The sequence below is a fragment of the Neovison vison genome, chromosome 6 (genome assembly GCF_020171115.1).
Source record: "Neovison vison isolate M4711 chromosome 6, ASM_NN_V1, whole genome shotgun sequence".
In the NCBI taxonomy this organism is placed as follows: Eukaryota; Metazoa; Chordata; class Mammalia; order Carnivora; family Mustelidae; genus Neogale; species Neogale vison.
Window position 1 is genome coordinate 212758702 of NC_058096.1, and position 20024 is coordinate 212778725.

Consider the following 20024-nt stretch of genomic DNA (forward strand, 5'->3'; position numbering starts at 1 on the left):
CTGGCATCCACCCCTGTGCAACAGTCCCCCATTCAGCCATCCTTAATTCTGGAGTGGAATGCTGATTCTTACAAATAAAGGCCTTTTATTATTTTTACTTTAAAATACAAATCCCGGGGTGCTTGGGTGACTCAGTGGGTTACAGCCTCTGCCTTTGGCTCAGGTCCTGATCCCACAGTCCTGGGATGGAGCCCGGCTTCAGGTTCTCTGCTCAGCGGGGAGCCTGCTCACCCCCCCCACCCCTCTCTGCCTACTTGTGATCTCTGTCAAATAAATAAAAATCTTTAAAAAATAAAATTAAAACAAACAAACAAACAAATCCAAGGGCTCCTGGGTGGCTCAGGTGGTTTAGGGTCTGCCTTTGGCTCAGGCCATGATTCCAGGGTCCTGGGATTGGTCCCCGTGTGGGGCTCCATGCTCAGTGGGGAGTCTGCTTCTCCCTCTGTCCCTTCCCTTGCTTGTGCTCTGTCTCTCAAATAAATACATTAAAAAAAAAAATCCCTCTGTTCAGCAACGACGTGCCTTGTTGTAGGCCTTTTCCCCTTGGGGGGCACCAAAACAGGTATTTCTGAGTGCCACCCACGTACAAACCCCAAAACAAGCATTTGGGAAGTGAGGAAGCTGAGCAGCCTTAGGCATCTTCACCTCCACTGGGCCAGCCATGTTTAGGGCGCCACCGACTGCCAGTCTCCCTGGAGGGGGAGATTAGGGGTGAATTTATTTTTGTTTATTTTTCTTTCCTTTTTTTTTTTTTTTAAGATTTTATTTATTTATTTGACAGAGATCACAAGTAGGCAGAGAGGCAGGCGGAGAGAGGAGGAAGCAGGCTCCCCGCTGAGCAGAGAGCCCCACGCGGGGCTCGACCCTAGGACCCTGGGATCATGACCTGAGCCGAAGGCAGAGGCTTGAACCCACTGAGCCACCCAGTCGCCCCTATTTTTGTTTATTTTTCATGTTTTTCTCAATTTTCCAATTCTCCGCAGTAGGTTCTTAATACTTCTATAGTCTCGAGTGGAGGAGAGGGACAAAAATGTTGCCCTTAATAAAAATAGGTTTCCCAAACGCTTGCGGAAAAAGTGAGGGACGTCCCGCACTTCCAGGGGGCGAGGGGAGGAGGCGGGCTCGAGGCGCTAAGTTATTCTGGTCTCTAGGCGCCTCCGCAGCTGGCGAGCTTTTTATAAACAGGACGAACACCGCCCGCCCTTCCCGCCCCGCGCCTGGGGAGGAAGCAAGGAGATCAGGATTCTCTGGGGGCCACGCTCCTCCTGGTCTGGGTACCGGAGTTGAGGGGGAGGGGCCCCAAAAGGGGGTAAGGATCTCATTCTCCCGCCCCTCTCCGCCATTCTGACATTTCCCCCCTCAAGATTTGGGGAAATAAACGCCTGAGCCCCTCAGTCCCCACTCTCTGAGTCTTGTTTACCCAGGATGGGGGGAATGGGTTCCCTGTCATTTAAGTCAGGAACCAGGATCGGTTAAGCATCTCCCAGCCCCATCTTTATTTTGGGGTCTTTGAACCTCGCTAAGACCCTCCCCACTTCCCGTTGTTGTTTCCTGCAGGTTTGCGGGGATTTAGGAGGTGAGCCGTTTCTTTGCCCTGCTTCAGCATTATCTTCGAGTTTTTCTCCGGAAAGTGGGTCTCAGGGAGAGGTGGGGTTCTTGTGTCGGTTAGCCCTTTCCTTCTTTTCTAGAAATTAGTTCCCTTGATCCCAATTTTTTTCTTTTCTTTTTTTTTTTTTTTCATCTCAGAAACAGGATCGGGCATCTATCAACCCGGTCCTCTTTGGAGATCTTAAACCTCAGAAATTGCAAGGGGTCCCTCTTGACCCCTACTGTCGCTTTTTCTTCATTTATCCTTATTTTGAACCCGTAGTTAGGGGGTATGCTGCCTACTCCTCTTTTCTGAAATTGGGAATTGGGAACGCTTTTAACCAGAGGTCGTTGCACCCAAAACAGGGCGGGGACCACGGAAGTCCCACACCAAAGGTGGGAGGGGGCGGGGAAAGGGAACGCCCCCTGAAGACCCAGGCTCAGTGAAGGCCTCAACCCTTCATCCCCGCAACCACTTGGGAGCCATCATTGGACCAGAACAGAAAGGTGGTGATCTCTGATTGGTAATCAGTCCGTCGCTCGGACGTTTAAGCCAGTGAGAGGTTGGCACTCAGTCCCGCCTCCCCTACACAGGCAGGAGGCGGAGCAAGTAGACACCTCCCCCGCGCGCTACTGGATAAGCACACTGGCTCCCGCCCCATTCGTGCGTCAATCTGCGCAGGAGCCCCGCCCCTCCTGGCTCTACGTGCGTCAGCGAGCTACTTCTCCAGGCGCGGCTCCGCCCCAGGATGGCGTCACGGCTGTATCTGCATGTGAGGCCCCGCCTCACTCTTTGCAGGACGTCACCGCGGACTGCAGGGGCCTGAGCCGCTGCTGCCGCCGCCGCTGCCCCTGTCGCGCAGCCCCACATCAACGCAGGGGGCCCCGGCACCACCGCCACCAAAAAGTCGCTGCCGCTAGGGTCACGAGCGCATCGGTGCAGGGCAAGGTGAGTTCCGGGGCGGCCTGGGTCGCCGCCTCTCCGAACACCTACATAACCTTCATTTGACTGATGGGCTTGCCCGAGTAGGGGACGAGGTTGGCTAGGGTTAAATGGGGGAAGGATACGGCGGTCACAGCCCTAGTAGGGGTAGGGCCCTGGCTCCCCCTAACTGCCCGCTCCTCACCCCCACCCCCTCCCACCCCTGGCCTCTGCGGCGGAGGGGGAGGGGAGGCTAGTGCCTTGCGGGAAGCTGTGCGCGCGGGAGGCTCTGTGCGTGCGCGTGCGTGTGGTGTGAACACGCGTATGCGCGCCCGCCTGTGCCAGCGGATCTGTGTGCATACCCTTTTGCTTATGTACCGGGGTATGCTCGTGTGACCCTGTGGGTGTCCCGACCCCGGAGAGTGCATGCCGCACGCGGGTGGAAGGAGACGCACGGACTGTGCGTGTGCGTGTGCGTGCACGGGAATGCGTGTCCGCGTGGGTGTCGTGTACACGCCTGCATAGGTGGAGGAGGCTTTGAGCACGGGTGGGTTTGTACATTTGCATATGTGTGTTGGTGTGCGCACAAGTGTGTCTTTCCTGTGCACCGAGTGTATTCGACTCTGATGTGCACACGCGTGAACGGGTGTGTTCCTACTGCGTGCACGTTAGCGTGTGCACGCCCCGCCCCTATCACACGACCAGCTGTCTCAGCCTGATCTTTCCCTGCTTGCGAGCTGCGACGCACATCCCCGCGGGAACGTACACGCGTGTGCACTTGCCTCCGTTCTGAACAACATAAATGATTGATGGGGGGCGGGGCCGGCCGCAGCCACCCCTACCTGCTCAGCCTTAGAGTGTAGAATTACAGCCCGACCTGGGGGGAAAGGCGTGCTGGAGGGGTCTACAGGGGTGTCCCCATCCCCATCTCTGAGCTCCTCCCTTGACACTTCCGGCCTTTCAAGGTCATGGCCCACCCTTTGCCGTGAGCCCCACCATTGGTACGAGGGCTCCTGACCAGATGAGGGTAATCTCTATAAACACTAGTCCCTCTCAAGAGCTCTGGAGTTCTCTTTACCCTGTGCCTGGGACTTGGGCAGTTGGGGTCTGGAAGGGGACTCCTCAGGCTTACCTACACCTTGCACACCCAGATGGCATCTGCCACAGACTCACGCTATGGGCAGAAGGAGTCCTCGGACCAGAACTTTGACTACATGTTCAAGATCCTCATCATTGGCAACAGCAGCGTGGGCAAGACATCATTCCTATTCCGCTATGCAGACGACTCCTTCACGCCTGCTTTCGTCAGCACTGTGGGCATCGACTTCAAGGTCAAGACCATCTACCGCAACGACAAGAGGATCAAGCTGCAGATCTGGGTGGGTCCAGCTGGAGAGCTCCTGTCTCTTACCAGTTTACCTTTCCAGAAAAGCAGCCCCTGCTTTGCCTCTTTCCTGTCTCGATTCATTCATTCACACACTGGGCATTTATCGGGTGCCTACTGTGTATCAGGGGTTAGAAGCCCAGAAGACAGTGCCCTGTTCTCCCATGGGTGCCTCATCACTGCTCTCCAGGAGTGAGGAAGGAGCCAAGGCTGGGTCCCCTCCTCTGCCTGCTGTTATGGAGAGCATCACTTAGCTCGGTACCTCAGTTTCCCCCTTTATGTTCTTTCTTGTGAGTCTTCATGAGGTTTCATCAGGATCTTGGCCCCAACCTCATCCTCTGGGACAGGAGGCCTGAAGGAACCTGTTAAATCCCAAGCTGGAACTGTCCCTTCTGTGCTCACTGTGTTCCCATGGCTCCAACTTCACCCATCCCCTGGCCTGGGAGACCTTGCCTGGTCTGTCTCCTTCTACCTCCACCTCCTCACTGTTTCTCAGATGCACCCGGCACAGACCCACTTCAGCACCTTGGCCCCTGCTGTGCCCTTGGCCTGGATTGTCTTTCCCCAAATCTCCACATGGTTCCCTCCTCACTCCCTTCAGCTTCTAAAATCACACCCTCGCCCACTGCCCGGCCTTCTCTGTCCAACTTTCTTTTTCTCCTCTGTCTACATCACCCTCTGATACGGGATACATTTTCTTCCTTTTTACGTGTTTATCGTCTGTTTCCTGTACTGGGTAGTTGGTTCCACGAGGCGGTGATTCTTGTCCATTTTGTTAACAGCTGTGTCCCCGGTGCCCAGCACGGGGTGTGGCACACACAGGTCAACGCGCAGGTATGTTGAATGAATGACTGAATGATTCTGTAGGTACCTGCCTCCAGAGAGTGGTTGAACCCCATGTTCTCCGTGTAGGTGACCAGTCGGCTTTCCTGACCCACTGTGCCTTTGGGCTGGCCCCTGCTCCTCTCCAGTTCTCACCGGGGCTGGACTGGACAATTTCAGAGTTGGTTTCCACTCTTAGTTGTTCACGTGTGGGGCCTCTCTGACCCCCATCTTTTCTTCCTCCCAGGACACAGCAGGGCAAGAACGGTACAGGACCATCACCACTGCCTACTACCGGGGAGCCATGGGTTTTATCCTCATGTATGACATTACCAATGAAGAGTCCTTCAACGCCGTGCAGGACTGGTGAGCACAGCCTCATGCCCTCCCCGACGGTCTTTGGAGCTGGATTCTGACCTGCTCTGTAATAACAAAAACATGGTGGCACTGGCTCCAACTAAGGGGAATAAAGGAGCTCGTTGTAAATATATAGGTTAAGAAGAAAAAAAAATCAGGGAAGGGGCAGAAAATATAAGGTCAGTTTGTATTGGGTGAAAGAACAGAAACGTTTACATTTCTGCCCAAAGTAATGATACATTTTAGGGAAATTTCTGAATTAGGAGAGGGAGAAGGTCTTGTGTCTGCGGGGTGGGGCTCTGGGAAGGGCGGGCAAACCTGCGTGAAAGGGATTTTTGAAGATCAGGGAGCCGTGGGACCATGTTCCTGGCAGGACAGAGGCCAGGAGGAAGGACCAAGCCTGCCAAGTTCAAGCAATAATCGGGAGGTGGAGGGCTAGAGGGTGGCGAGGGAGGGGGAGACAGAGGTCAGTGGAGCTTGAATCTTCCCAGGCCTAACCCACTCATCGCTGCTTCCCCCAGGTCGACCCAGATCAAGACGTACTCATGGGACAATGCCCAGGTGCTGCTAGTGGGGAACAAGTGCGACATGGAGGATGAGCGAGTGGTATCATCCGAGCGTGGCCGACAGTTGGCTGACCACCTCGGTGAGTGCCTAGCGGGGCTGCACACCAACAGGCTGCGAAAGGGACGCTGAGGCCCTGTAAGGGGAGAGGACACCCCTAAGACCTCCTAGCAAAGTCAGGACAAGGCTTGGATTTGAATCCAGCCAATTCACACTTTCTGCAAATGGCCTGGAGCCAGGAGCTGGATCTTGAAGGATGCATAGGAGTTCGCAGTGCAGTTAAGTTACTGACTCACTCTGACACCCTCACTGCCAGCCTCGTGTTGGTTTGCTAGGCCCAAGAGGCCTCATTTTGTGGGGTGGAGGGAGAGACCCGGGCTGGGGCAATGCACTGATGGGGGCGGCGAGCGGCTCTGCCTGGTGTAGGTAAGACCTGGAGGAAGGTGCTAGATCTGGAGTTCAGGCAAAGGGTGGTTTCTCAGGCAAAGGAAACTGTAGGTAAAGGCCGGAGCTGGGGAAGATCCTGGGTGTTGTGGAAAGTAATTTTCTATGGCTGGAACACAAGGGACACTTGGGGGAAACCTGGTTGATCACACGGGGCCTGAACGATATGGCAAAGATCTGGGACTCCTGTGAGGGCGACAGGGAGCCACAGGGTGTGTAAGCAAGGGAGGGCCCAGGTGGATGGGAGTGTCAGATGCTGCCAGGGGCCAGTGCACAGGTTACGGCTGGTGGCAGGAGCAAGGAAACAGGTCTTGGGGGGGAGGGTGCCTGGAGACGAGAAGGGGACAGTTTTAGAGCAAAGGAGAGTATGAGAAACAGGGCTGAGCGGCCTCCCTGCAGGACTTGTTGGCGCTTCTAACAAGTGGTCAGCACCAGAAATCTCCAGATGTTCCCTGCCCTCTGAGAAGCATGTCTGGGATGGGGTGGGGGTGGGGCCAGGGCCGGGGTCCTCACCCCTCCCCTCCCCACCCACAGGCTTTGAGTTCTTTGAGGCAAGCGCCAAGGACAACATTAATGTCAAGCAGACCTTTGAGCGCCTGGTGGATGTCATCTGTGAGAAGATGTCCGAGTCTCTGGACACGGCTGACCCCGCAGTCACAGGCGCCAAGCAGGGCCCACAGCTCACGGACCAGCAGGCGCCCCCACACCAGGACTGCGCCTGCTGAGAGCTGCCCTTGCCCCCTCCCAGCCCCACCCCTGCCCACCCCCTGGGCCTGATCCAGCCCCGCACTGGCCCAGGGCGTGAGACCCCCACCCCCAACTTAGCCCCTCACCCTTATTTATTATTGTAGTTATTTATTTATTTATTTCTTGGAGAGGTCCCCCAGGGGCGCAGGCTCCCTGCCCACCCCCTCCCGCCCTGTACATACAGCCCTGTCCCCACTCTGCCGTGGCGTGTCGTGGCCCTGTGAACTCACCGCTCCCCCTCCTCTCAAGACCCCACCTTTTTTAAAAATTCACCCCTATCAACAGTTACCAGTTTTGCAGAGGGGGCCCGATGGCCGCCCCCCAGGGCAGGCTGATTGGGTGAGGGGAGGTAGTCAGGTCAGCAAGCCTGTCGGCTGGGACTTGGTGGGCCAAGGCCACTGTTGGGGGGATCTCAGCATGGACCATGGGGTGGACCAGAGCCAGGTAACGGCCTGCCTGGCTCCTCACCCCCTACGTTTTACCCTTATGTGGAGGTGAGGGCTGCTGTGGGTACTCGCCACCCTGGGACTCCCCCCCCAACACCAGACCTGTTCTGACGTCATGAGTGTCAAACGTGCCCCCCAGATCCCCAGGAGATGTCATGACAACACTACACACACCCAATAAAGCGAATGGATGACGCTGTGTCCCTATGAGTGCCAGCCTGCCACGGTGGCCTTGGTCACCCACAGGAACTGCAATGATGAGAGAATTTAATAGAATCTCTACAGTCTGTGACCTGAGTATGAGACAGAGGCCACCGGGCCTTGACTTAGGCTCCGGATTCTGGGGGCTAACTCCAGGCTGTGTCCCCGCCTTGTGCCCAACGCCCAGCTCATAACCGTGTTGAGGGGTTGGGGCTTGGGACTGCCTGGCTTGGGCCACGTGCTGCAGATGGGAACACGTGTGTCACTGGTTCACGGAGGGCCTGTAGTGAGAGAGGCTCCTGGATGACCATCTTCACGGTTGCCTTCCAGATGGGGAAACAGGTCTTATAGTGGGCTTGGAAGAGGCAGCCCAGCCAGATGCCCAGGGGTTGGGGAGGGGCCGGGACCAGGCCTGTTGTGCTCAGAGTCAGTCTCGCCCTGGCTGGCACCCAGCTGGGAGGGCTGGGGCAGCTCAGTCTGCACAGTGCCCAGGGCCACACAGCCAGGAGTGGATGGCCCCGGATCTGTCCGTGCAAGAGGTGTCTGGTCACACAGCCCGCCCACCCCTGTGGACTCCTCTTCACCCAAGCAAGTCCTCACCCACCTGTCTTCTCGCTGGGCTCAGTCTTGTGGGACAGACACAGCAGGGACCCGGTCAAGGTCATCAAACAGCAGAGAGGCTGGGTGTTCACCCTGCTGGGGATCAGCTCCCCGAGCACCTGCTGTGCTTGGCAGATTATCACAGGCCCAGGAGGACCTCACCCTAGAGCACAGCGGAACTGCCACTTGGAGTTTACACATGTGGCCCCTGAGGAGCCCCCTGGGTGTCTGGTCCGCCCACCGAGCTCACCCGGTACTTCAGGTAGGAGAGGTACGCGTCCCAGCCCAGCGTCAGGCCGTTGATGTAGGTGACTCGGAACTGCGGGGGCACGAAGAGGAAGTTCACCAGCTGGGCTGCCGGCCAAACGCACCAGTCGGCCTGCGGGGAGGGGAGGGAGTGTGGTGAGGGGCGGGGCCTTGGCACAGGGGTAGGGGTGGGGGGCTGCGAAGGGCAGGGCAAGGGAATGAAGGGGTGGGCAGGGCCCACCTTGTAGAATTCCCAGAACTTGTCCCGCAGCTCCTGGCAGCTCTCATCCAGGGTTTGGCCCTCCAGGCAGCCCAGGCCTGGGAAGGAGACCAAGAAATTAAGAGTGTCAGAGGCTGGGGAGTACCGGTGATGGAGCAGATGGGGCAGGAACCCCGAGGGACAGTGGTGTCCCAGGCAGACAGACCAGGAAGTTTAAAAGCCTTGAGGTGGGAAGGGCCACACACATCAGAATGGCTGGTGTGGAGGAACACAGCAGAACAAGTTGGTTCCAGTGAGGGAGAGGTCAGAAATAAACACACACTCCCTTAGGGGCACTTGGATGGTTTAGTAGTTTAAGCAACTGGCTCTTGGTTTTTGGCTCAGGTCATGATCTCAGGGTCCTGGGACTGAGCCCAAGTTGGGCTCCGCAATGGGCATGGAGCCTGCTTAGGATTCTCTCTCTCCCTCTCCCTTTTGCCCCTGCCACTTCCCTTACTCTAAAAACAAACAAATAAACAGACAAACAGACACACAGGCACCCCAAGGTAGATGCACCCTTCCTGAGGCTGAGGCTGTTTTATTTCCTTTCTTTCACAAAGGAGGAAACTAAGCTCAGGGGGGCGGGGCTGACGCTCTTCTCAGAGCCAAGGGCTGGATGATTGTACCCCAACAACCCTAGCCTCAGCAACTCTTCTTTCAGCCTCAGGGCCTTTGCATGGGCCATTCTTCATGCCTGCTGGCACCTTCTTCAAGTCTCAGCAGAGTGGCCTCTCCTCTGGGCAGTCCTCCCAACCACTGCCCAGGGCAGCCCCACCCAACACCGCTTCATCCCTCCTACACAAAGCACCGCTGTCGGACTCTGCCGTTCATACCTGCCCCCCGTGGGTCTGTCCTGGCGCTACCGTGACCCAGCACCCAGTCCAGAGCCACACACAGAAGAGGCCCATCAGAAACGCCAACTCAGCACCCCTCTTAACACAAAGCTGGCTCTGCCCCTCCTGACATGGTGTGGGGGGGGGCAGAGCCCAAGCTCACAAGGCTCCTTACCCAAGAAGTACCAGACGCCTAGCATGGGAGAGGCCACCAGCTGGTCGATGAGGACCTTCCTGAGGACGTTTGGGAGGCCAGGGAGGCCAGACGCTGGGAGCAGGTGGTCCAGCCAGAGGTACCAGTAGTGCAGGAAGGGACCCATACTGCAGCCCACTGCAAACATGCTCGCTGAGAGCAGTTCAAGAGTCAGGCCAGGCCAGCAAGTCCCCAGTCCATGGTACCCTCCCTCCCTGATAAACCTGAAGCCCTCCCCGAGCCCACCTGTAAGTTCTTCCATTACAAGCCCCACTGCCAGGCACCGTTCCAGTGGCTCCTCTCCCGTTTTCTCTCCTCATCCCCTTCACTACCCTGAGAGCGGGTTCTACCACTGCTCTGCTTTCCGGAGGAGGAAACAGGCACAACAGGTTGGGAAGTGTGGGGCCAAGGCACAATCCCAGGCTGGCTGGGTCCAGACGCTGAGCCCTTGACTATCCTTGGTGTAGTTTCCAGTGCTCAGTGTTTGGTCTCAGTGTTGGAGTAAGGGAAGCGGACGAGGGGGTGGGCGGAAACTGGGGCCGGGAGGGGACAGGGACCAGGAAGTAGAAGGAGATGGAGACCTGAGGTGGGGAGCGGACTGAGACCCCGGGGTGAGGAGGAGGGACGGAGACCCGAGCGTGGGCTGTGAGGGTCTTGGATGCACACCATAGTCAAGGGTCCCACCGGGAATTGAGGCCACAGGTCAGGGGTCTCCGATTCTGAGATTGGGCTCAAAGGTCCCCCGGGGTCAAGGGCCAGTGGCTCCAGACTTGCTCACCTGAGCGCCGGGGGTTGAACTTCTGGCCAGGCCGGGCGCGGACCTCCCAGGATTGGCGCACACCGTCCCCGACCGCCATAAGAACACCACAGCCCAGCGTGTTGGTGACGAGCAGCGCGCGGCCTTGAAACAGGGGCTGCCCCACTGCCCGCAGGGCGCGCAGCCAGCGCCAGCCGCCGGAAGCCATAGCCCACCGAGCCGCAGGACCCCGCACCGGGGATGCCCTCCCGGCGCTGACCAATCGCACGCGGTCTTCGCGGTCTGCACGCCCGCTCCAGCCCTCGCCAGCCGATCGCTGACCGCTCGGCGCTCCACTTTGCCGGGCTCTAGACATAGTAGCCAATAAAAGGCCGGCATCCCATTCCCCGGCCAATCGCTGAACGAGGCCAAATGCTACCTTCCCCACTTGCGGGCCAATCGCAAATAAGCGTCTCACCACAGCGCACGGATCAATGGTCGCCTTGCCACCTCGCTTCCCCGCCCCTTTCCGCGCCAGCCTATGGACAAGCGTCGCCGGACTCTAACCAACCAGCCCGATACTGCATTGACCAATCGCAGGCTAGTCTTACGCCAGCGACCGCCTGTTGTCCCGCCTCCCCTGTGGAGGTGGCCAATCTTGCTCCCTCCAGACTAGTTGCGCTCCAGATTCTCCGATTCTTCAAGGTATCTGAGCTGGGACCTTGGCGGCTCGACCCGGGCGGAAGTCTAATCTTGCAAAGATTCACGGAAGTCGGAGTGGGTTATGCTTTGGCTGCGCCCGCGGCCCCTTGACCTTTAGCTGGGTATCTGACCTCGGTTCCAATATAGTAATAGTTAAAACGCTAGGCGGTGATCTGGGCACGTTGCGTGCATTAACTTAACCCCACAGGCACCTCTGCAAACAGCTATATCCCTACTTTACCTCCTGTGTTCCTGTAGCGGAAAATAGGAGTTTCCATGGAAACCTATGCGTTATTTACAGGGAACGAGGGTGTTGCAAACTGCGGCCAGAGGTCCAAATCCCGTTGCTGTTCCTGTGAGGTTCAAGAGGTAAAAATGTTTCTTAAATTTTTAAAATGTGTGAAATAGTATAAAGTTTCTGGACATGAGAGAATCCGGTTTTTTTTTTTAATATTTTATTTATTTATTTGACAGAGAGAGAGATCACAAGTAGGCAGAGAGGCAGGCAGAGAGAGAGAGAGGAGGAAGCAGGCTTCCTGCTGAGCAGAGAGCCCGATGCGGGACTCGATCCCAGGACCCTGAGATCATGACCTGAGCCCAAGGCAGCGGCTTAACCCACTGAGCCACCCAGGCGCCCGAGAATCCGTTTTGAATCCCCAGTTTCCTTTACAATGAATGCGCTCATAGACTGGCCAGAAGCAGCAATAATTTTACAAGCAGTTGCTCATAAAATTTCAACAGAGCAATTGGCATTGGGATCATATGGAGAAGTAAAGTTAATAATATCAGGGGCAGTTTCATTTGATAGCACCAATAAAATTATAATAACCAGAAGTGACTCAGCTGGTCAGTGATGTGGGTGACAAAGGCAAAAGAAAATTTAATTTCCTTACTACTACACCCCAAGCCCACTGACAAGTCCTTGAAACGGGCAAAGTGACATTCCTCTAGGGACTCAGCTGCCTTGATGATAATACTTTGCTCAGGGCAAAAGGCAATCTTAACCTGACCCCCAGGATCCTGTAAGTCTACTTTAACATAAAAATTCCTTCGGAAACTTCCTTTATCTCTACCCCCCCAAGATACATGTTGGCAATCATCCCTCAAGCATATGACCACCGATATGCATCGGAAGGTTCTCATGACTCAGGTTTTACTAGACAGTAATAAATGACATTTTCCCAACAAGAGCTAGCCCCTTGGACGTCCTGGAAACCTTGCTTCCAGTTTGCTTAGAGAATTATGCTCTCCCTAACCCCCTCCCAACCTGAAAGTATGTAACTGGCCACTCCTTATGACCACAGTGCAGCTCCTTCTGCCCCCGGGTGCTGTCCCCTTCCTGTAATAAAACCACCTTTTTGCACCAAAGATGTCTCAAGAATTTTTTTCTTGGCCGTCAGCTTCGAACCCTAACATCTTTCCAACTTCAGTCAGCACCAAATTAGTAGGATTTCTTTCTTCTTTATCTAAATCAGGTAATTACCCCTTCCTTCTTTCTCATAACCCTTTCCCTCCATGAAGGAGACACTTTCCTGGTTACTCTGGAATCTGGGCTCCCAAATTGTAATTCTGAGCCCCCAAAAGAAACATTTGCTCCTTTTCAGTTTTGCCTCCTTTTCTTAGTTGACAAAAGGTTGGGGGAAAATAGAATAATATTCTATGACATGGAAATTAAATGAAAATCAAATTTTTAAACCATAAATAAAGCTATAATTTGAACAGAGCCTTGCCCATTTGTTTCTGTATTGTCTCCTCTCTCACTACAATGAGTGATTGCAACAAAGACCGCATGGTCTGTAACTAAACTATTTACTATATGCCGGCTCAGTTGGCAGAATGGGTGGCGTTTGATCTTGGGGTTGTGAGTTCGAGCCCCCTGTTGGGTGTGGAGATTACTTAAGAATAAAATCCTAAGGGGGGTGGGCACCTGGGTGGCTCAGTGGGTTAAACCTCTGCCTTTGGCTCAGGTCATGATCTTAGGGTACTGGTGTCGAGGCCCGAGTGGGGCTCTCTGCTGAGCAGGGAGCCTGCTTCCCCCTCTATCCGCTGCCTGCCTCTCTGCCTACTTGTGATCTCTCTCTCTCTCCATCAAATAAATTAATAAAATCTTAAAAAAAAAAAAAAAAGGAGTACATCAGGAAGAAGGGACTTTGGTATCTGGACCTGTGGTATTTAGTGTCTCTTTTGAAGGTGGTCAAGATAGGCCACCCCCAAATACGCCGCTCTGGCGGATTGATTCTTTTGAAAGACAGCAACATGCACAACGGATATACTGAGCTGCTTTTCCCTTCCTAAGACCAGGAGATAAAATTCCCCAAGTGGAAGGTGCCGCCCCTGTACCAGGAGAAAGAAACACTGTTATTACCAGAGGGGAAGCTGAGGCTGAAGGCATCCGTTCAAACAGACCTTGGTTTTTTGTGTTTTTTTTTTTTAAGATTTTCTTTATTTGACAGAGAGAGATTAGAAGGCAGGCAGAGAAAGAAGGGGAAACAGGCTCGCCGCTGACCAGAGAGCCAGATGTGGGGCTCGATCCCAGGACCCTAAGAATCACAACCTGAGCTGAAGACAGAGGCTTAACCCACTGCGCCACCCAGGCGCCCCAAACAGACCTTGTTAAAATAATTGATCTTCCTGTAGTCTCTGCACATCCTTCAGTTGTTTTTCCATCCTTGTCTCCCTCTGTTGAACCTAGTAGGTAAATTACCGAGGCCCAATTACTTCTTGGATCTTCTTTTTTTCTTGTAAAGGTTCCCCCGGTTTGGTAATGAGGATGGGATCGCATTGGCTGGGCCTCTGTTGGCTCTGGGATCTGCAGCTGACAGGTCCTGGGGCCTGATGAAGCCCACAGGTAAGGTAAGAATTTTTGCCTCGTTTGCTTTCTGGATCTCTGTTGGGAGAGGATGGTAAAAATTTCTTTGTCCATCCCCTCTGGGTGTAGATGGGCAAGAGACAAGCATTTGTAAGGATTAGTTCTTTGGAAACTTTGTGACTCTTGTAAATTTGGTTTTGGGTACCCACTTGTTGGTCCCGCCTCCAAGGACAGCTATTGCTTTCTGTATGAGTCTCCTTCTTTTTTTTTTTTTAATTTTTTAAAAAGATTTTATTTGTTTATTTGACAGACAGAGATCACAATTAGGCAGAGAGGCAGGCAGAGGTGGGGAAGGGGAGCAGGCTCCCTGCTGAGCAGAGAGCCCAATGTGGGGCTCCATTCCAGGACCCTGAGATCATGACCTGAGCCAAAGGCAGAGGCTTTAACCCACTGAGCCACCCAGGCGCCCCTGTTATAAGTCTCCTTTTGTGTGCTGAAAGCTTGGCTTGGCTTTCTGCATGCTGCAGGGGACCAGACATCAGGTTAGGAGCCCTGGGAATATGTCGACGAGCAGACAGATATGTGAGTTGTACTCCACTGTGGCTAGGGTCATTGTCAGCTCTCTAGAGAATTGTCTGTCTGTCTGTCTTTTGGTTGTCTTTGAGAGTGACTCTGGATCTTGGGAAGAATGCATCTTTTGTACGCTCTTGGAGGCATCTCTTGTGTCCCTGGTTGGATCATAAAAGGCTTTGGTTTGGGTTTGGGTTCTGAATCACTTGGAATAGGTATACTTCTGGTTTAAAAAAAAAAAAAAAAAAAGGAGGGGCACCTGGGTGGCTCAGTGGGTTAAAGCCTCTGCCTTCTGCTGGGGTCGTGATCCCGGGGTGCTGGGATCGAGCCCCGCCTTGGGCTCTCTCTCAGCAGGGAGCCTGCTTACCTTCCTCTCTCTCTCTCTCTCTCTCTGCCTACTTGTGATCTCTGTCTGTCAAATAAATAAATAAAATCTTAAAAAAAAAAAAAAAGGGAGTTCAGTAGTGCCAGAAAACTTAGTTTGTTTGAGCTGAAACCTGATAAGATATTTGAAAGGACTTTTTAAATTCTTTTTATTTTTAAGATTTTATTTATTTATTTGAGAGAGAGAGAGAACTTGAGCAGGGGGGAGGAGTAGAGGGAGAGGGAGAGGGAGAAGCAGATTCCCCACTGAGCAGGAAGGCCGACAGGAGGCTTGATTCCAGAACCTTGGGATCATGACCTGAGCTAAATGCAGATGCATACCCAACTGAGCTACCCAGGTACCCCAGGACTCTTTTTATTCTTACTGGAACTCTGTAGACAGAAATCAGCCTAATTGGAGGCTAATGTTCCCAGGCTGACAGGAACTATTTCCAAAGCCTTCTCTCCAAAGCTAAAAGGAACTACCTAGTCAGAGGGCTATTTGAGAACAAACTAGCATGTGAAATCTCTTAAAAGTCTTCTTTGCAAACATTAGTAACTTGTTCCATCTGCCAGAAACATAGTTTCAATTCAACTACTTTTTAAAAATTTTTTAAATTTATTTAAAAAAATTTTTTAAGGATTTTAATTTTTTTTTTAAGTAAGCTTTTCACCCAGCATGGGACTCCAGCTTACAACCCAGAGACCAAGAGTCGCATGCTTTACCAACTGAGCCAGCCAGGTACCCCTAATTTAATTTTTTTTAAATGTAAGCTCAATGCCCAACATGGGGCCTGAACTCATGGCCCAGAGATCAAGAGTCCCTCATGACTGAGCTACCCAGGGCCTCCTCAGCTATTTTTTTTTAAAGATTAAAAAATAATTAAAAAAGATTTTTTTTAAAGTAATCCCTATACCCAACACGGGGCGTAAACTCATGACCCCGAGTTGGACTCACACAGTCTTCCAACTGAGCCAGCCAGACGCCCCTCAACTCTATTTTTTTAAACATGTGAGTTTTGTGTTCTTGTACCTGTCTCATGGCCTAAAATTTAAAAATAATGGCTATAAGATCTGTGATTGTATGTGTCTCTCATGTTTATGTAATATTTTTCTACCTCCAGAAGCTATTGCTAAAAAGTCAATGTCAAGAGCTCTAAATATTTAATTGACTTATTTAAAAAGTGCTTACATAAGATTAGTCAAACACATTATCTCTCTGTTTAAGATTATAAAACTATAAATTCAACCCTAAGAACAAAATCTATGTTAAAAGTGAACTGTTTGGGTGCCTGGGTGGCTCAGTTGGTTAAGCCTCTGCCTTCAGCTAAAGTCATGATCCCAGGGTCCTGGGATGGAGCCCCAAATTGGGCTCTCTGCTCCGCAGGGAGCCTGCTTCCACCCCCCACCCCGCCTGCCTCTCACCCTACTTGTGATCTCTGTCAAATAAATAAATAAATCTTTAAAAAAAAAAAGTCAGCTCAAAAGTAGTTTGCCAAATCCTTTGGGAAACTTGGAACCTTGAAGTTTGGCTAAGTTAGATGATGGATAATTGTTGAATATCTAGATCCTTTCCAAATAAGATAAAATGCTGAAACATACTTACTAAAAATAAGTTGAAGTTTATCTCCTTTGTCTTCTTGATTTTTACAGATGGACTAAAAGATACTTGGTTAGTTTGTGAACGTGTCCTTTGGCACATTGAAATATTGTTTTTTCTTTTTTGCAAAAAAAATTTTTAAGATCTTATTTATTTATTTGAGAGAGAGGAGAGAGCATGAGCCGGAGGGGGTGGGGGGGTGCTGGGAGGGGCAGAGGGGGAGGGAGAAGCAGACTCCCCGCTGACCAGGGAGATGCGGGGCTCGATCCCAGGACCCCGGGATCATGACCTGAGTTGAAGGCAGATGCTTAACTGACTGAGCCACCCAGGAGCCCCTGACACATTGAAATATTGCACTGTAAGAAAGCGTATGCCTTCAGGAATGACAAAACTGTGGACTCAAAGATTTGCTGACCTAGGGCGGAATGTTGGCTTGTCTACAGTTTACAACTGCTGGCTTCCTGGTTTTACTGGAAATAAGTGTTATATATTCGAATCAATATAAGAAAATGAAACTATTATTACTAATCAGGGTACAGGAAAAAAACTCAAAAAATGTGCAAGGAAAATAGGGTGTGTTTTGGTAGGAAATGAAGGAAATATGAAGGCTGGAAGGAGAGTAATTTTGTCTTAACTTAAGCGTATTTAAAGACTGGTTCAAAATAAGAATGAGGAAAACAAAGGACCAAAATCTAAGCCGGTAGAGAAAGTTGGAGAGGGAGAAAGAGAGAGAGAAAATTGTATTTTGTGCGGGCAAGGTTGTGCAAATCACATGGATTTATTATAAGGGTTTTAACAATGAGCTTCAATATCAGTGTAACTGTGCAGACTAGAATTTGATCTGCTTTCTCTGTTAAAAGAACGACCTTATCTTGGATTATGGTCAAAGGCTTTTCTTTACCTGTTGAGTGATTCACGGGGAAAACAAAGATTTTCTATGTTTTACCAAAATGCTGTTGCTTGGAGGTCTTTGATTACTTAGGAAAACTGAGTCTCCTCAATATTAAAAGAGCTAAGCCTTCCCCTGACCCCCAACTGTAGAACTTACTGTTTTTGTCTTTAAAGCCTTTTGTTGTCACTTTGGTTAAATAAGTAACAGATTAGGGGCACCTGGGTGGCTCAGTCGATTAAGAATCCGACTTCTGCTCAGGGTGTTGTCATGATCCCAGGATCCTGGGATCGAGCCCCACCTCCTGCTCCCTGCTCAGCTGGGCATCTGCTCCTCTCTCCCTCTGCCCCTCCCGCTGCTCAAGCGCTCTCTCTCTCTTAAATAAATAAATAAAATTAAAAAATAAGTAATACAGTATTGTTTTGTAATTGGGGCTCGAACTCACAACCCTGAGACTGAGAGTCACATGTTTCACTGATTGGGTCAGCCAGGCTCCTGCCCTCCTATCTATCTATCTATCTATCTATCTATTTATTGACAGAGATCACAAGTAGGCAGACAGGCAGGCAGTGGGTGTGGGGAGCAGGCTCCCTGCTGAGCAGGGAGCCTGATGCGGGTCTCGATCCCAGGACCCTGGGATCATGACCTGAGCCCCCCAGGCACCCCCTGCCCTTCTATTTAATCAAATGTTCAAACCATTGACATTTTCAACCAAGTTCCCCAAATCAAATTCTAAATTTTACCTTGCCTTCACCATGTATTGTCTTCTCCCATGGTTGAAATATTATTTTATTTTGTTTAATTAATTACTTATTTATGTAAGTAGGTTCCACACCCAACATGGGACTTGACTCACAACCCTGACATCAAGAGTCACACGCTCTACCAACTGAGCCAGCCAGGCGCCCCAAAGGCTGAAAATTTTTAGAATTGAAGCCATAAACTCTCTCTGCCCATATACTGGTCTGTAGTTCAGAAAGATCTCACTGTGTGAGTCGGTCATCTTTTTCTACATCAGGAGGTGTGAGAGGCAGGAGTCTAGGATGGCCCCAAGGTTTCTACCGCAGGTGTGCACCTGCGTGCCCGCCTCCAGCGATCTTGTTGGTATGATAGAATGTGAATGTGATAATAGGTGATATTCCAGGAAGGATTTTGCAGGCATAATTATCCCAATCAGTTCATCTAAAGGGAGTTTGGTTAATACCCTCACTGTCTGTGATACGTTTCTATCTGTCAGATTCCTAGAAGAGCCTTGGCTGATTTGAGGCAAGAGTAGTTCCGTGTTTGGGGCACCTGGGTGGCTCAGTCATTAAGCGTCCGTCTTTGGCTCAGGTCATGATCCCAGATTCTTGGGATCGAGCCCTGCATCAGATTCCCTGCTCAGCTGGGAGCCTGCTTCTCCCTCTCCCACTACCCCCTGCTTGGGTTCCCTCTCTCGCTGTCTCTCTCTCTCTCTCTGCGTCAAATAAATAAAATCTTAAGAAAGAAAAGAAGAATAGTACCATGTTAATCATAATTCGAGTTATTCCTTAAAATGTTGCTTTAGCCAGGATCCCACTAAGTTAGTTTCCTCCGGTCAGTGACACTTTCTCCGTTTTCTCTTGTTGTTCATGACCTTGGCACTTTGGAGGAATACTGGTGAGATATCTTGTAGAATGTCCCTCAGTCTGGGTTGGGATGATGTTTTCTCATGGTTGGGCTGGTGTTCTGGTTTTTTGGGGAGAGTCCTAAAGAGATGGAGTGTCTCCCTTTTTTTTAAGATTTTATTTATTTATTTGAGAGAGAGAGAGTGTGTGCATGAGCAGGGAGAGCGGCCAGAAGAGGGAGAGGGAGAAGTAGGTTCCCTGATGCAGGGCTTGATCCCATGACCCTGAGATCATGACCTGAGCCGAAGGCAGGGGTTTAACCCACTGAGCCACTAGGCACTCCTGGAGGGTGGTATTTATGTATGTATGTATGTATGTATGTATGTATGTATGTATTTTTAGAAGATTTTATTTATTTATTTGACAGACAGAGATCACAAGTAGGCAGAGAGGCAGGCAGAAAGATAGGAGGAAGCAGGCTCCCTGCTGAGCAGAGAGCCCAATGCGGGGCTCAATCCGAGGACCCTGGGATCATGACCTGAGCTGAAGGCAGAAGCTTTAACCCACTGAGCCACCCAGGAGGATGGTATTTAAAATAGCAACTCAGGGGACACTTGGCTCACTCCATTGGTGGAACTACTCTTGATCTCCAGGCTGTGAATCGAGCCCCACATTGGGTGTGGAGATTATTGCGAAATAAAAACAAAGGGGCGTGTGGGTGGCTCAGTCAGCTAAAAGTGGTCTGCTCTTGGGGCGCCTGGGTGGCTCAGTGGGTTAAGCCGCTGCCTTCGGCTCAGGTCATGATCTCAGGGACCTGGGATCGAGTCCCGCATCGGGCTCTCTGCTCAGTGGGGAGCCTGCTTCCCTCTCTCTCTCTGCCTGCCTCTCCATCTACTTGTGATTTCTCTCTGTCAAATAAATAAATAAAATCTTTAAAAAAAAAAAAAAGTGGTCTGCTCTTGGCTCAGGTCATGATCCCAGGGTCCTGGGATCCAGTCCCATGTTGGGCTCCTTGCTCAGCGGGGAGCCTGTGTCTCCCTCTGCCCCTTCCCCCTGCTCATGCTCTGTCTCTCTCTCACTCAAATAAAATCTAAAATTAAAAAATTAAAAGGAACTTTTTAAAAGATTTTATTTACTTGACAGAGAGAAACAGCAAGAGAGGGA

General features: G+C 51.6%; 2 protein-coding genes and 1 long non-coding RNA gene across 3 annotated transcripts; 2 read left to right on the forward strand and 1 right to left on the reverse strand.

The window, feature by feature from the left end:
• The first annotated feature begins 2400 nt into the window (after nt 1-2400).
• On the forward strand, nt 2401-7467 carry RAB3A (RAB3A, member RAS oncogene family). Its single transcript, XM_044253917.1, has 5 exons — nt 2401-2536; nt 3661-3888; nt 4963-5081; nt 5594-5718; nt 6615-7467. The coding sequence occupies exons 2-5, from the start codon at nt 3661-3663 to the stop codon at nt 6803-6805; spliced, it is 663 nt and encodes a 220-aa protein (XP_044109852.1). The 5' UTR covers nt 2401-2536; the 3' UTR covers nt 6806-7467.
• Nucleotides 7468-7523: 56 nt separating this feature from the next.
• Nucleotides 7524-10668, reverse strand: MPV17L2 (MPV17 mitochondrial inner membrane protein like 2). Its single transcript, XM_044253918.1, has 4 exons — nt 10384-10668; nt 9588-9758; nt 8562-8638; nt 7524-8453 (listed from the first exon to the last, which is right to left on the reverse strand). Exons 1-4 carry the CDS (start codon nt 10568-10570, stop codon nt 8268-8270), a joined length of 621 nt encoding a protein of 206 aa, XP_044109853.1. The 5' UTR covers nt 10571-10668; the 3' UTR covers nt 7524-8267.
• Nucleotides 10669-10991: 323 nt separating this feature from the next.
• Nucleotides 10992-20024, forward strand: LOC122909595. Its single transcript, XR_006385166.1, has 4 exons — nt 10992-11046; nt 11345-11412; nt 13791-13896; nt 20004-20024. It is a non-coding gene; the product is annotated as an uncharacterized LOC122909595 (long non-coding RNA).

Excerpts from the sequence above, each read along its gene's own strand:
- RAB3A (XM_044253917.1), top strand. The coding sequence starts at position 3,661 with ATGGCATCTGCCACAGACTCACGCTATGGGCAGAAGGAGTCCTCGGAC. Across the intron at positions 3,889-4,962 it reads GGATCAAGCTGCAGATCTGG|GACACAGCAGGGCAAGAACG; the intron begins GTGGGTCCAGCT and ends TCTTCCTCCCAG. Across the intron at positions 5,719-6,614 it reads ACAGTTGGCTGACCACCTCG|GCTTTGAGTTCTTTGAGGCA; the intron begins GTGAGTGCCTAG and ends CCCCACCCACAG.
- MPV17L2 (XM_044253918.1), bottom strand. The coding sequence starts at position 10,570 with ATGGCTTCCGGCGGCTGGCGCTGGCTGCGCGCCCTGCGGGCAGTGGGG. Across the intron at positions 9,759-10,383 it reads GTTCAACCCCCGGCGCTCAG|CGAGCATGTTTGCAGTGGGC; the intron begins GTGAGCAAGTCT and ends AACTGCTCTCAG. Across the intron at positions 8,639-9,587 it reads AGGCGTCTGGTACTTCTTGG|GCCTGGGCTGCCTGGAGGGC; the intron begins GTAAGGAGCCTT and ends TCTCCTTCCCAG.